Genomic DNA, 15600 nt, shown 5'->3' with positions numbered 1-15600 from the left:
GAAATGCTCCCTTCCTCCTGAGATGTAACCACTCCCATACCTGATGTAACCACTCCCATACCTGCTATACTCTAATAAAAGTAGGTGCGTAAGAACTCAAGGGGCCTTTTCGCTCCTGCTTCTACACACCTTACCAAAGGAAGATGTTGTCCGTGTCTTCTTAAGCTGCGTGCGAGGCCCGATAGTCAGCCTGACTATCGTACATCACCGGTTCCACAAATCACCCTGGAAAGGGCCAATCGTATCAACAGAATAGTATAATGTTAACTATATAGCTGCAGAAGTCTTAAGTATACAACACTATGCTGATTTCATCCTCCACTGATTTTAAAACATTTCTACAATTGAACAATAATTTAATAGACATTGCTCTGTATTCATCTTTCACTTTGCAATGTATCGTCCAGCTTTTTTTTCTGCTGTGAGTTTTTTCCTCTTACCTGCTTCAAGTCCCGCTCCCTCTTTCTGCTATTTGTTCCCTGAATCCAAGATCACACAGCACCAAACTCTCCTTTTATTTTTCATTATGTTCCTTTCTATTGGTTGTGCAAATACTTCTCTTCCTTTCCAAATCAAATCTGGATTCAAAAAAGAATGAAGTCCTTAGAGCAAAAGCCGAGAGGAAAAGAATTAGTCTTCATTGCTGCATTGTTGTTGTTTTTTTAAAAAAACCCACAATCCTATGTTTCTATTATATGTCTTCATACAACTTGCATAATAAAAAAAATGATTGGCATATATGTGGCCCTGTGCTGTGGTCACATGACATATGTTAATTAGCCTATCCATATAAGAATGTCTGTGTCACATTTTTATTGTGTGACTAACCATTATATAGGTAGTTATACTAGTCAGTGGTTCCAACATTCAGTTTCTCTCTGAGTTCTTTTATAATCCTTACTACCAATCTAGAATTGGCCTCTGCATTTAAAGTCCTGCTTTGTTACATAAATTATTACTAAACTAACCTAGCCATGAAACATGGTTTTCAAATTACAGTGGCTGGAATCACCCAACATACTATTATATACGTTAACTAGGCCTTTATCAACTCTCAGGATAGTAATCCATGCATCTAATGAAGAGGACTACAAGCCATAAAAACTTTTTTGCCATAATAAATTGGGTTTTGCTTTTTGCAGAAAATGTACAATATCATTTGATAGACATTTTATAACTTCAACACTATAATATGTGGTATGATTAAAATAAGAGCTTTGACATTTATGGCTTTATTGCTTAAGACAAATGTTGATCTACTGATTTTGAAAATATTCTCAGATGTTATTCATTATTTATAAATGCTTCTATGTTGTTTCAATTATTTCAACTCTTAGACATTCACAAGCAATAAAACAGTATATTAATATTACAATACTCAAATAATCAAAATTTAGCATAATAATGTAAGCCATAACAATTTGTCAGCCTGCACTTGTAAAGCGTAGCAAAGTCTAGCATCAGAATCTATGGCTACATCCTGGCTTCTTCTGACTTCTGACACCTTGGTTCCTGAAGCTACATTTTCAAAGGCTCCTCCCACCAGGAGCATAATCTTCCATCTGTTGGGGGCGGGGATTTTCCATAGAGATGAGCTCCTGCAGAAAACATCTGCAGGAAGGTGACAATTCAGAAACTAAACTAGCCGGCTCTCATGCTTAAGACAAGACAAACTCCGTCTCCCAGTTTCTAAGACCAAACCTAAACCAAACAGCATCTCAATTTTAAAAAGCATCCAATGACAATCTTGGGAAGTGGGACAATGATTGGATCCTGCTTTGTTATATTATTCAGTTGGTCAATGGTGTATTTCTTTGGTGTTCCATTTAAGGTTCTTTCCATTGTGAAGTTAGCAGTACTAGTAGTCCTTGACTTTCAACAGTTTATTTAGTGACCATTCAAAGTTACAATGGCATTAAAAAAGTGACTTATGATCCATTTTCATACTTATGACCATTTCAGCATCCTCATGGTCATGTGATCAAAATTCAAATGGTTCGCAACTGACTCATAGTTATGATGGTTGCAGTGTCCTGGGGTCATGTGATCACCTTTTGCAACCATCTGATAAGCAAAATCAATGGGGAAGTCAGTTTCACTTAACAACCATGTTACTAACTTAACAACTGCAGCGATTAACAACTGGGGCAAGAAAGGTCATAAAATGAGGCAAAATTCATTTAACAAATGTCTCACTTAACAACATAAATTATGATCATTGTAAGTCAAGGACTACCAGTAATGAGAACTACAGCCTGGCTCAAAACTGAAAGAAAATTATATTAATATAGTTAGGACCAAGCATATTATGAAGATTCTGATGGAACATAAAAGATTCTTGGGATACAGGGAAAGAGAGAAACTCAGGATTCAGAAAGGGAGACTTCAATTCCAGCACAATATTCATTCCTGTTTTGGGTTCCAGCCAACTCTGCATATGCCATTACATCTCTTCAAACATCATTTGATAGCCTTAAGATCCCCTTTAACAACACGAACAACGAAATTACAGGTTCAAATTTGATGATTCCACCAATCTTCCAATGGCTTCCTCTAGAGCAGGAGTAGGGAACCATGGCCCTTTTATGATTTGTAGACTTGCTGGCTCAGGAATTCTGGGAATTGAAGTCCACAAGTCATAAAAGTGCCATGGTTCCCCACTCTTCTCTAGGGTATCAATTCTACTTTGGCCACATAAAGTTCTATGTCCAGAAAACACATTCACTACAGTATTACAGTATTACCTGGGGGAACATTGTCCATGGGGTCGTGATGGGTTGGACACGACTTCGCAACTAACAATAATAACAATATTACAATATAGAATACATAGATACTTGAGTGGTAATTTAAATTAGTTATAGCCTTTCAAAAGAGCACCATCTTGTGGTTAATTAAATTCCCTGGTTTGAAACAAGCAAAAAAACAAAAAACAAAACCCAGTTTAAAATGATGAAAGTTCAGTAATTTTAATGCTTATTGAAAATATACTCTGCAAGATGCACTGAGAAATTATGTCTGTTAATTCAAACATCAGACAAATGAAATGGTGCTGCTTGTTAAAAAGATTGACAAGAATTTCAGTGGTTATTTAGAAGAATAATAGGTATATTTAAGTTCCTTCTGATCAGGCATAATTCCTAGTGTCCAAATGATCTTGTTCTTGTGGCAGAAATACAAAAGGTGCTTACTATCATCTTCTTCCAGAAACATTTTAGAACTTCTCAGTCCAATCTACAATCTGGTGGTTTTTCATCCAAAGCACTTTACTATGTCCAATCCTACTGTTTTCAAAAATCATGGTTTGCTACATACAGGTAGTCCTTGACTTACAACCATTTATTTAGTGACCATTGAAGTTACAATAGCACTGAAAAAAAGTAACTTATGACTGGCTTTCACACTTACAACCGTTACAGCATCCCCATGGTTATGTGATTAAAATTCAGACGCTTGGCAACTGGTTTATATTTATGATGGTTGCAGTGTGCCACGGTTATGTGATCATCTTTTGCAACCTTCTGACAAGTAAAGTCAATGGGGGAAGCCAGATTCATTTAACAACTGTGTTGCTAGCTACAGTGATTCACTTAACAACTGTGGCAAGAAAGGTTGTAAAATAGGACAAAATTCACTTAATAACTGCTTCACTTAGCAGCAGAAATGTTGAGCTCAATTGTGGCCATAAGTCAAGAACTACCTGTATTACCATTTGCTGTTTCTGAAAAACAGCTGTGTCCTCAACATAATTTGTTGCAGGAGTCCCTGTTTGAATATTTTGAATTTTCTTAAAGATGCTGAATATATGACTTAAAGGCCAAACCCAGCCTTTAAAGTATGCTGGATTTTAATCATGCTTAATACCTGCAAGATGGTGAGAATACCATTTTTTTTTCAATCAGGCTTTTGAACATTACTGTTCTTTATTAATTTGCTTTTTATCTTTTATTTGGTTTTCATGCTTGCTAGTTATATTGCTGCAATGATAATATGATAGCTCAGATTGTTTTCTGGAGATAGTGGTACCATACAGCAGGGCAGCAAATGGATTAAATAAAAACAATGGTAACAAAACCAATAAGAATTTTTAAGTACATGAAATATATTTGTAACTGCAAACTAAAGAAAAGCTTCTTTTTTTCCTTTCTCTGCAGCATCTTTGCACACAATGCTTTTCTTAAGAAAACATGAGTCATAGAATTTCAAGAATTGGCTGGAGCGTAGCACTGAATTAAGCAGAAGGAGTGGGGAGAACCAGGCTGAGAAACTGCCCCATGTAGGGCTACAGTCAGCATGCTACAGAATTTAGAATGTAAAAATGAAAGGGGATTGGTAAATATTGGAAGTGCTCGTCAAAGATAAAGTGTAGCAACAAATTATTAGTCTTTACTAATATGATTCACCAAGCTGCGTAATCCACTCCAGTAATATTGGAGGGAGGGGGAAGGAACAAAACTCAAAATAACTGTATAGCTTTTTCTATGCAAAGATATAGTGATAGCAACCATTGATCCTGATGACGAAGGTAAGTAAAGCACTCCTCAAACATGTATAAATAATACAAACCAAAAGGAGATATTATTTTCCTGAAATTTGCCTGGACTTGCTTTTGCTGCTGAATAGCAAATTCACAGCCATTGCTTGCTCCCTGATCATTTTTCTTTCTCAATTCACATTTGCAGCAACATAATTTTATCAGTGCATTTGGTGGCAGTAATTTGAGAAAGAAAATGAAAGTCCACTTAAAAACTTTGTTTACTGCTCCTGGCATCTGTACTATGTTTAATCAAACATAGTACATTTTGGCGATTTCTTTTAATAATAAGTCCTTAAAATAAATGCATACATAAGAAACAAAAAGTAGGCTAATGTTTTGTCCTAAGCCACAATGTGGCTTGTTCATTGTTGATTCAGCATGATTCATCAGACCATGGTTAGGCAAACGTTGCTTCAAGACTGTATAAGAATCCAAATACAAATCAGTACTAAATATTTGCATAAAATATATGCTAAATGTAGCTCTGGTTTACATTCCCAGCACAACTGTCAGAATCTGGTCTTGTAGTTCAGCTGTGAAGCTGGTAGGGAAAAATTAAAAAGTTCTTGGTTGGTATTGAGCTTGGGTATTATTGTCTAATACTGACGCCCAAAAATGATCAGTGGGGCCAATGGAACTTATAAACCAGAGAGGGTCAGATACTACTTTATGCCTATAAAAGTTTCCTAAACAAACTTTCGTCCAGGAAGTGCTCACCTTATGAACATTTGCTTAATGACTGCTCAAAATTGCAGTGATGCTGAACAGACTGACTTACTACTGGTCCTCACAATTATTGCCATCACAGATCCCATGATCGATATTTGGGTGCCTGGAAACTAGCATATATTTCCAACTGCAGCATCCTGGGATCATGTGATCACCATTTGCAACTTTCCCAGAGGCTTTCCAACAATGGGGGGGATCTGGATTCACTTAATCACTTGATTTGGTCAATAACCATAGTGGTTTGCTTAATGAGTATGGCAAAACAGTTGTAAAATCGGGTATGAGACTACCAGTATAGGCTCAATAAACTGATTAGAAATCTGCCTGATCATTTTGATTTGCAAAAGACCCTTTTGAAGATCCCCCCCTTGTTAAGAGATTCGCCCATCTCACACTGTTTTTTCAGATTGCTGCTGAGCTAATGAATACATTTGCTCAGGAATCGTGTTTGTCTGACTCTTCTGGGGGTTAGAAAATTTGTAAAGTCATATATCTTTTAATTGTTAATTTTAGTATTAAGTTTAATTTCTTTTTTATTTTCTTCTTAGAACATTGGTTTTAGTGGTTGCTTTTTATTGGTGAAATGACTTCCAGGTGAGACAAATGTTTTTGGATTTTTAATTTTATTGTCTTGAGAATTGAAAAGGATTACAAATGAAACCATTAATCCTGGGCACCACAAAAACTTTCAGTAGAACTACATTTAATATATTTCAATGCTTTAATTTCTTCCATAGGCAAATTTTCTGTTTCACTGGCAGCTACGTACATAACAGCTGCAATATTACCCAAAATTATTGAACGTATTGGCTTTAAAGATCATTTACGTACCTAAAATAGTAAACGTTTTGTACTGAACTGGTAAAGATGGGATATGCTTGGTTGTTCTGCATTCGTAATATAATAGCACAGGGCTACAAAAATAAATAACATAATAAAATTGTTCGGATTTAGTATACATTCTGATTAATACTGTGAAATTCAATTACATTATTTTCTGCATCAGGAGTGTCCATAAACGAGTAAAATAGTCCAGATGGTGGTCATATCCATGTGATCTAACCCTTGTTCTTCATTGTTTGAATTAAGGTGTTGTTTTTAATATTTTGCAATCAAAATTTACCCACTTATTACTTAGTTCTGGAATGACAAGAATACAAGATAGTGTTCATATATATAATTATGTGCTCAAGAGAGGTTTTTTTATTTAATCAATTGATTTATATGGCTGCGAATCTTGCAAATATGACTCTGGACAACTAACAACACACTGAAACAATAATATTATCAAAAGGTATTTGTATGATCATTGGTAATTATTGTCAATTAGATGTTTGAGTTCACACGCAGAAGGCTATCATTTTATACATGAATGTTCAGAAAGAAGGCCAAGATAAAATATTTATTTATATTTATTATTTAAATGCTATTTAAATATTATTTAACATTTAATATTATATTAATACATATTATTTATTAAAGACATATACTTTATATATTTATTATTTAAATATTGTTGTTAAAACAGAATTCTAAATTGTTTCAAAATATAATCCTACAAGTGTTTTTCAATTGGCTTCTCTGTGGATACAATGATACAAGTTCCTCCCTCCCTCTGTCAAAACTGGAAAAATGTGAGATTAAAAATCTTGTATGTAAACTTTTAGTTCTTCCACCTTGTACTGGTATTTCCAGATTTTAATAGTTGTTACTGTACATCCAAAAGTAAGTCAATGATAACATTGCATGAATAGCAACACAGCAATTAATTATTAATTCCAGAGATGTAAACATATTTAATTAGAATGTGTAAATTAATAGTAAATTATAAACTAATCCTTAATTCAGACACATTATAAATAATGTATGGCTAAATAGAGGAAAACAAAGTTCTTTTTGTTATGGCTGAGTAGGCTGAAGTCAAAGTACTTTTTTTCTTGCATGCCTTCTAGCTGATGCTTGCTATTGACTCTCTGAAAAAAGCTTTCTACAAAAGAGGCTTTGGGTAAACATTTTACACAGATACATCCTACAGATTGGATTGGATTATATTATTTCTATGTGACAAATGTATGGCTGACATGCAAAGCTATTCTAAGAATTAGTTTAGAGAACTAAATAGAAAACAAGATTTTCAAATAGAAAAACTATACTTTGTTTAATAATGTTACAGTATATCGCAATTGTGGCAAATACTACTATAGTGGTGAACTGAACCTTCACCCTCAATATTATATTGAAAATGCTCCAATATATTTCTATCATAGAACCAAAACAGGCTAAATTTCTGTTTAATTTTCTAGAATGGTATTTTTCTACGGTGATTTGAATAAATCCCACAAGAGATTAAGGGGTAAAAATTATTGCATGCATTCAGTCATTTGCTTCCATTTCAACACTGGTTATCCCCTTACTGGCAATACAAGACTCCTGAGATGCTAGAAAATAGAAACTATACATCCACACTCATTGGGAAAAGGGAAGAATCTGTGGCTTTTATCTGTCATCCATTTTTGTAAGTTTTTAGAAGCAACTATGCTGCCAAGTTACCTAACAATGAAAAAATGGCAAAAGAAAACTTGAGAATCAAGGTCTCATTTGTAAAATGGAATGGCAAAACAATTATTTTTAATTACGGGTTGCATTGCTTTCATGTTTTGTTTCTGGGTGTTCCTTAAACTTTGGTTGGGCCAATGCAAAAGAATCTTAGTATATGTGGCACATTCAGGTTCATTTCACCTCAAAACAAGTGTAGATTACATTGTTATACTAAACAACTTTAAAGATAAAGTTTTTGCTTCAGTTGAAGTATGAGTTTGTCTTTTAGAATAGATGACAAAAGGCATTTATTCTGAACAGCTGAAATTTTTCTCTAGTAAGAAAAGCGGGTTTTGAACATCACAATGGGCCCAAAATATAGCTTTGATAATACTATACATGAAGCCACATTGGCCTATTAAAAAGTTTTCAAAATAAGCATCAGAAAATATCACTAGTGTTAACAATAGTATTGAAATCCTGAAATTGCCAGTACAATTGCCACTTATGCTGATCTTCTGGCCTCCTCAATACAAAGATGAGTAACTGTTTAAAGAAATCAATACGGTAGAAGAGATGAAGAAAATGTTCAAAACTATTTAATTAAAAATATGTTAAGAATACTTCTACCTAAGTCCTAACTCCCTCTTGAGTTGCATCCGACCCTACACTTTTAATGTTTATGTATTTATTCCGAAAGCCACCCGATGGAATAAAATCAATAAATAAATGCAAAAGTTGATATCAATAAATATCAACTTTCCATGCGTAACCTAGAGGCAAGCCCGCTGCCCTTACTAAACCGCCGCCAGGGCATTTTCTGAACGGCCTTTCCCCAGAAGCAGGGAAGGAAAGGCAACAGTCGCAGGCACTCCCGACTCAGCCCAGTTCATTTGCTTCCTATACGAAGGGGAGGCAGAAAGCCATCAGGGAAGCATGGACATCGCTAAACGTTCTTCTGCCGCGCCTAAACAAGTGAAACCTTTTTGGTCCAGGTCGGGAGCCATCGGGGGCCACCTCTGCTCTTCAAATGACTACCGGGACCCCGTCTGGTTGGGGGAGACGGGCGGCTGGTTCTCCCTAACGAGAGGAATCGAAAGTCCCGCGAGCGCGCGCCAGCCCTTCCACTCTCCTTTCCCATCCAGAGCGCTCCACCTTTCCGCCTCCCTTCATTTGCGTATGTCTCTCCGCCCAAGGGCTCCGGCGTCCCGCCCCGCCGCGGAGGAATAGCCAATCACGGCGTGGCGCTGGATAGGGGGAAGGCGTGGCCGTTGCCCTCTAGCTGAGAGCGAGGCTACAACCTCCTCCCCTGCCCCCCTGCCCGTCCCCTTCCCTCCCCTCCCCCATCTTTCGCTCGCTCGCTCTCTTGCCTTCGCTACCGGCACATTCCGCCGCCCTGAGAAAGGCCTGTAAGGCAACGGGAGCGGCTGGAGCAGGCAGGGTGGCCGCTGCCGCTTCTTAGTTTGCCATCAGGCCAGGCCGGAGCGGAAGGCGGCTCGAGGTAAGGTGGCCAGACCGCCGCGGTGCTGAGGGAAGCCGGGGGACGAAGACGCGACAGTAGAACCGGGAAGAAGGGCCCGGCCGGGTCCGGGAGAAAGAGGAGGGAGAAAAGAGGACGAAGCGAGGCCGCGCTCCCTGCCTCCCGCCATGGCCGACAACGAGAAGCTGGACAACCAACGGCTGAAGAACTTTAAGAACAAAGGCCGCGACCTGGAGGTAGGCACCCCCTTTTCTGAGGAGGAGGAGGGTCCGGAGCAGCCCGCCGCTCGCGCCGAAGAGGCTCCCGGCGGGTTTGGAGATCAGTTGCCCGTGGCGTCTCTGCTAATCTCCCACGCCAGCGCCAGGCGGCCGGCCGGCCGGCCGGTGGGCCTGCTTTAAGTGCCTCGAGGCGAGGCCGGAGCCTCCGCCGGGAGGGAGGAGGGGGAAGGAGGAGAAGGGTGGGGTTCGCTGTGCTTTCCTCGCGAGGGACGCGTCGACACTCAACACCCTGGGCTGGGAAGGGCCGCGGCCTAGTCTGCTGCTCTTCGCGGCGGCGGCCGTGGCGGCATGGAAGGTTCCGTTTTTCTTGCTCAAGAGAGACCAGGAAGGGGGGTGCTCTCCTTCTTGCCTTTTCTGCTTGGGGTAGGCGTTGAAGAGTGAGGCCTTACGCCCAAGATAGGAAGGCGAGAAAAGAAGGAGCCCGAATGGCCGAAGCTGATGGAGGAGCCCCTTCCTCCCCCCCCCCCACCAGCTCAGCTGCCTGACATGGAAATGGCCTGTCAGATGACTTGTTTTTCTCGTCTTCCCCACCTTTTTTTTTTTCCAACTCTGAACTGCACCTTGGCCATAAAGAACCAGATTTGGAGCCACACAGTTGCACAAATGTCCTGGTACTACGTTGTTTAAATTATTCTTTTTTAAAAAAAACAAAACAAAATTACTTTGTACTATAGTTTTATCTATTCTGTAGTGTAAATATAAATCGGTCAATTTTTCATTTAAAATTGTTTCACTTGTTCTACTTTGGTTGCATTTACTGTAATACTGTACACGAAAAGTGTTTGTGCCGTGAGTTTTTAAAGTGAAATTTGAATATTGAACTTGTTCTGTAAGCCATTAACTTTTTACAAGTGTTCCCTGTTTCAACCTACCCTGAGCCAGGAAACAAATGAAATGAAATTGGCTAATCATTCTGCATGTAAGATACCTTGACGAATTAATTAATTAAAGCACAGTTTCCCAGGGTTGTCAAAAACTGCCCTTGGATATGGTCAGTGATGGAAGACACTATAATGTAAGCAGCTTGGTTATTGTTCCTCTTCTGAGTAGAAATTCTTTTAAATTGTATAAATACCATCTCAGTTTGCAGTTTCTCAGATGTCTATCACAAATTTTGAATTATGTCTAATAGTAATTTCCAACTTGAGAATTTATAAAAGATAAATTGTCTCCTAGTGACTTTGGAGACATGTCTATATAGTTAGCAACAGCATGGAATTGGTCTTATGCAATATTTTTTCAACTTCTTTGCCTAGGCAACAGCCCTGGGGTTTCCTACTGATGTCTTATCCAAGTACTAAGCACATGCTTAGCTTTTTGAGATTGGCCAGAATTATTTAGGTGCTGTATTGTGGGTTCATTGATTTTCATCACAAGATAATCTAAAATATGCCTTTAACAAAGTTAGTGCCAGTATTGAATAAATAAAATAATATGAGTAACAATCTGATATAACACTTCTTCAATCTAGGATTTCATGAATTCTTGCTGCCATTTCTACCTCCTTTATAACATAGTATTTATCATCCATCTGAACAGCATATTATTTAGATTATATGCTCTTATGTCTTTCAGATGGCTGGCAGGTAAATAATCTTTTGAAAATATGGTCAGTTTATATTGTATATTTAAGATTCTGTTAGTATACCTGCTTAGCTGGCAAGAAAGTAGTGTTAATTTATTTTCAATAGATATCTAATATTTCACTCCAGCTCTGCTTTAGAGAGGGTTATAAGTAATAGCTTATCTCCAGTGAAAATTATAATTTCATGAAGTTAACTAATTTGGTTTCATGAATAGTGCCATATTAATTCCCTCAACTTTTGGGCTCCTTCACAGAAGGGGTATATAATGCTAGGAAATGCTGTGAATTCTGGTATTTTTCTTGCATATTTAATAACATTTTATGTGAACTTTAAATTGTTTCACAAATGAGATGTGCTGAACATCTGCAAAGTTTATTTTGAAAGGTTTTATTCTAAAATTAGAAAATATTGGAATTAATCTGTCATTGATAAGGTTTTGTTACCTACATAATGTGAAAAAGAAAAACATTGGTTTTAATTTTACTAGATCAAAAGGAATCTAATAAAAGCAAGCTAGCAAATGTGAACTGAATGCTTCTGATTTCTTTGTAAAGTTGAACTAGGAGGGAGTGGCAAGAACTCTGAGGTATGGCTCTGTCATTCAGGAGGAAGGACTGAGATTTTTAAAGATTTTTTGGTAGCAGTTGCGATGGAACTTTTTTATATCTAAAATGTTTGTACAGTTCCTAATTGAATGTAAAATTGGTGTAAAATTGTGCTTCAATGGTAACCAAATGCTTGAAAATCATAAGCTAACAAAAATTGTCCACTGCAGATGTAAACCCAAAGCTTGTGCAAACTCATTTAATTGTGGTATTTTGTTCATTCTAAATTTTATAAGAGACAGCTATGTTCATTCCTAAAGATTGGGGAGAGTAAATTAAGTTGGAATCAACAGAAAGCGATTAGGAGCACTATAATATTTGCTGATAAAAATATGCTTTTTCTGCTTACTGCCAGTCTATTTAAGGTGGGTATTTAAGGGCACCTGGGAATTCTGCTTTCCTGCTTCTGTGGAAAACCATCTTCTTGATCCCAATATTTCAAAATAAAAAGAATCTTCAATACGAATGGAATATCATTCTTGAGTCATCTTTAAGTTTTGTGACATTATCTGGCTTATGAGGCAATAGATGTATTATATATGATAGTACCGTAGAAAAGAGGCATATGCTAATAAACAGTATGTGTTACTTTCAGTTATTTCTAATTTGATTACTATCAAATTATTTTTATGGCTCTATTTTTAAGAATGATAGGAATTGTATCCTCACACATCTGGAGGATATTAGGTTTAGGCTATTTTAAACTAATAGCTGTACAATACAGTTGAATGTACTTTTCATAAAGACTCTTGAAAAGCTGCTTAGTAACTGTGACTGCAAAGTAGATTTTAGAATTGTTGAGATGCATCCAGTGAAATTTCAGATGTAATTGCTCTATGCCAGTTTATACTGTAATTCTTTAGTAAATTGTGTCATAGTTGCATCATGTACCATCATAGAAATTTTACAGGTGTTAAAATCATGGTTCAATTGGATATTGTTAGCCCCTCAAAGTAGATCTTCATGTTGCAGGGAATTGGAGCATAGACCACCCCCTTTTTTCCTTATTTGCAGATGAATGTGGGCAGATTAAGGGTTTATTTGAGGTACTTTGCTGTTCTAAATATCTACTACTCCTTTTCTAGGGGATGTATCATTTTAAAGTTGCAGAAGATACAGAACTCTAATTATAGTCATGTTAAGCTATTCTGGGAGATTTTTTTTATCATGTGTTCTAATAGAACTAAAAATACTGCCATCTGCAACAATTTCTTGGCTTGCTATAAAGATGGTGATCTATTGACTCCTTTACAGTAATCAGATTTCATATTTATATTGTAACTTATTGGTTTGCCTCTTGAGCATTTATCATCTTGATATGATTGGAGAGCTCAGTACTTCAGAGTCCATGAGAATAATCTTAGTGGAAACCTCAAGTCCCTCTTCCCAGTAAAGGAGAGGTGAAGTTAAGAGTAATCCACAGGAGTTTGTGAAAGTCAAGGTTTTAGCAATATGAAGGAAGTATAAAATCAAACTTAGAAGAAGCAGCAGCAAAGTATTTTGCCAGGATATCTATATGGACATAGCTAATATTTTTGGACATGATTTTGTATCATATGATGAGATTACCAGAATGGAAGGAACTATTAACTATTCTAGTTAATGGGAAAGAATGTTAAACTTTATGAGTACATTTAGGGATGAAGATATGGCCAGAATAAATCTACGTATTAATAGAATATTACATGCAAAGGAATGGAGAGGCAGTAATATTTTAAAAATACTTGAAATTTGTGCTTGGCTATATCCCTATAAATGGCAGAGTCACATCTATTGGAATTATTCTAGTGAAGATCACTGTTGCATATATGCCTGCTTCAAACATAGCTGTGGAAAAAACTTAAAACAGTTTTGTGACAAATTGCAAGATGTGTTAAAAGCAATTTAAGCAAAAAAAGATGTAATATTGCTGGTGGGTGATTGGAATACAAAAGTTGAGGAAATGGGGATTTAAATTGAGTACACTAAAGCAGGAAAGTAATAGTATTATCCAAATATAACTTTTGTTTGTTACCAAAACTTAATTCATATAATATATAGACAGGTGGTCCTCAAGTTACAACTATAATTGAGCCTGGCAATTACATTTGTGATGGTTATAAAAGTGGATCACCATGTGACCGTACCAAATTTTATGACATTTTTCAGAGACATTTTCAAAACTGAACCAACTAAAATATTTTAGCATTTTAAATTGGAAAATATCTAAGCAGCTTTCAGAAAAGCTATTATGATTGCTAAAGAAAGATGAAGGATGGAAGCTTTTAGTAACAAGAAGGATCTGTGACAGTTGAATGATACCTTTTACAGTATCAAGTAAGAAAGAATAAAAAAATACGATATCTCGGCCAACAATATCAGCAAAGGTGGATATGGGAAAACTAAAGTAAACTGTTTTAAAAAGAAGTCAGAAAAAGTGCATCTAACCTGGTACTGAAGAGTAATAGTGGAATAGATATGATAGAGGCAACTGAGATCAGAGGAAGATGTAAATATATTGAAACCTTTACAAATTAGATTATAGAATGAGAGAATTATAGTAAAAATATGATTTAACAAGCCATTCAAGAGAAAGTGTGTTAAATACAAATCTCCATTAAAATCCAAAGCTACTTATTTAACACGTATAACACACAGAGAGACACAAGCTTGTATTATATTATACAGTATTATTCTGTTGTTATTTCCTCCTGGAGACAAGGCCATCAGTCTGCTGCTTTGGTGCTTCCAAGCCCTTTTTCACTAGGCTCCTATCTTCCGAGTACTGCAGTCAAACCTCCTGCTAGTCCTCCCATCCCTCCATCTTTCCAAATAATTCCTTCCAGTAATCTCTGAATTGCCTTTTCTCTAGGCAATATTTCCAGTGCTTCCCATGCTTTTACCAAACTTCTCACTAACTGTCCACTCCCCCAATCTTGGTACTTGTGTCCCAGAAATGTAAAATCAAAATCTCAACAAAAGTTCACCTTGCTTTCAGAAGGGTGACTGGACTCAACTTTTGTCTGTTGCATCCAATTTTTTTTAAATAGAAGACCATCAAATATGAAATGTTTGTAGAGAGAAAAATATATATTCAGGAACTTACTCCAGTCACCTGTGAGGTATGGTAATAGGTTATCTGTCGAATGAACATCTGATACAAATAAAATAGTCATTGAGCTGTTTAAACTAATGTAGAAGAGACATTTAAAATGATATCAAGCTCTGTATAAAAAATGTAGCAAGACAGCATGTATTCATACCTAAGACAAGAAATGGAAGGGAGTGTATGAATTGCCAAATAAATAATTCCCTGTATAGTTTTTTTATTTTTAATATTTTATAAAGAATAATGCTGTATATGGAGAAATGAGAAAGAAGCATATAGGTTTCAGAAAAAGCAGAGGGATCAATGAACTAATGTTTAATATAAAGTGGAGAGAGCAAGAGAATTTTAAGAAAAGGTTGTTTTACTTATCATAAACAATGGCTTTGAATTTACACTTCTTGCCAGAATTTAAAATATATTAAGACTTGATTAAATGATTGATTATTCTTTGAAGGTCTATACTAGTTTTATAAGAAGCTGGAACAAGAACTGCATTTGGAGAAAAAAAATGGCTTGGAATAGAAAAGGGAGTAATTTAAGGATACATGTTGATCCCATATCTGTTACATAATAATTACTGAATTAAAGGCTAAAATAGATGACAGAATCAAAACGGGGTTGAAAAGCTAACAGATTGAAATATGCAGTTGATACCACTCTTAGCTAAACAAAAGACCATTAAAAAATAATTCATTATGAAAGTAAACATAGAAGATGAAAAATCAGGGTTAATAATAAGCATTAAAAAATCAAAGCTAA

The 15600-nt window shown here is 36.4% G+C and overlaps 1 protein-coding gene across 1 annotated transcript in view; it reads left to right on the top strand.

The window, feature by feature from the left end:
- The first annotated feature begins 9407 nt into the window (after positions 1 to 9407).
- The window catches only part of KPNA4 (karyopherin subunit alpha 4), a 29490-nt gene continuing 23297 nt past the window's right edge, over positions 9408 to 15600 (top strand). The window contains exon 1 of the mRNA XM_015831837.1: positions 9408 to 9520. Within this exon, the coding sequence (XP_015687323.1) occupies positions 9452 to 9520 (69 nt within the window). The 5' untranslated portion in view covers positions 9408 to 9451. The remainder of the gene's footprint in view (positions 9521 to 15600) is intronic.

This window comes from Protobothrops mucrosquamatus, unplaced genomic scaffold (genome assembly GCF_001527695.2).
Source record: "Protobothrops mucrosquamatus isolate PMUCROS unplaced genomic scaffold, P.Mucros_1.0 scaffold_281, whole genome shotgun sequence".
NCBI classification, from domain to species: Eukaryota; Metazoa; Chordata; class Lepidosauria; order Squamata; family Viperidae; genus Protobothrops; species Protobothrops mucrosquamatus.
Note: the sequence above shows the minus strand (reverse complement) of the source record. Positions and strands in the feature narration are given on the sequence as shown.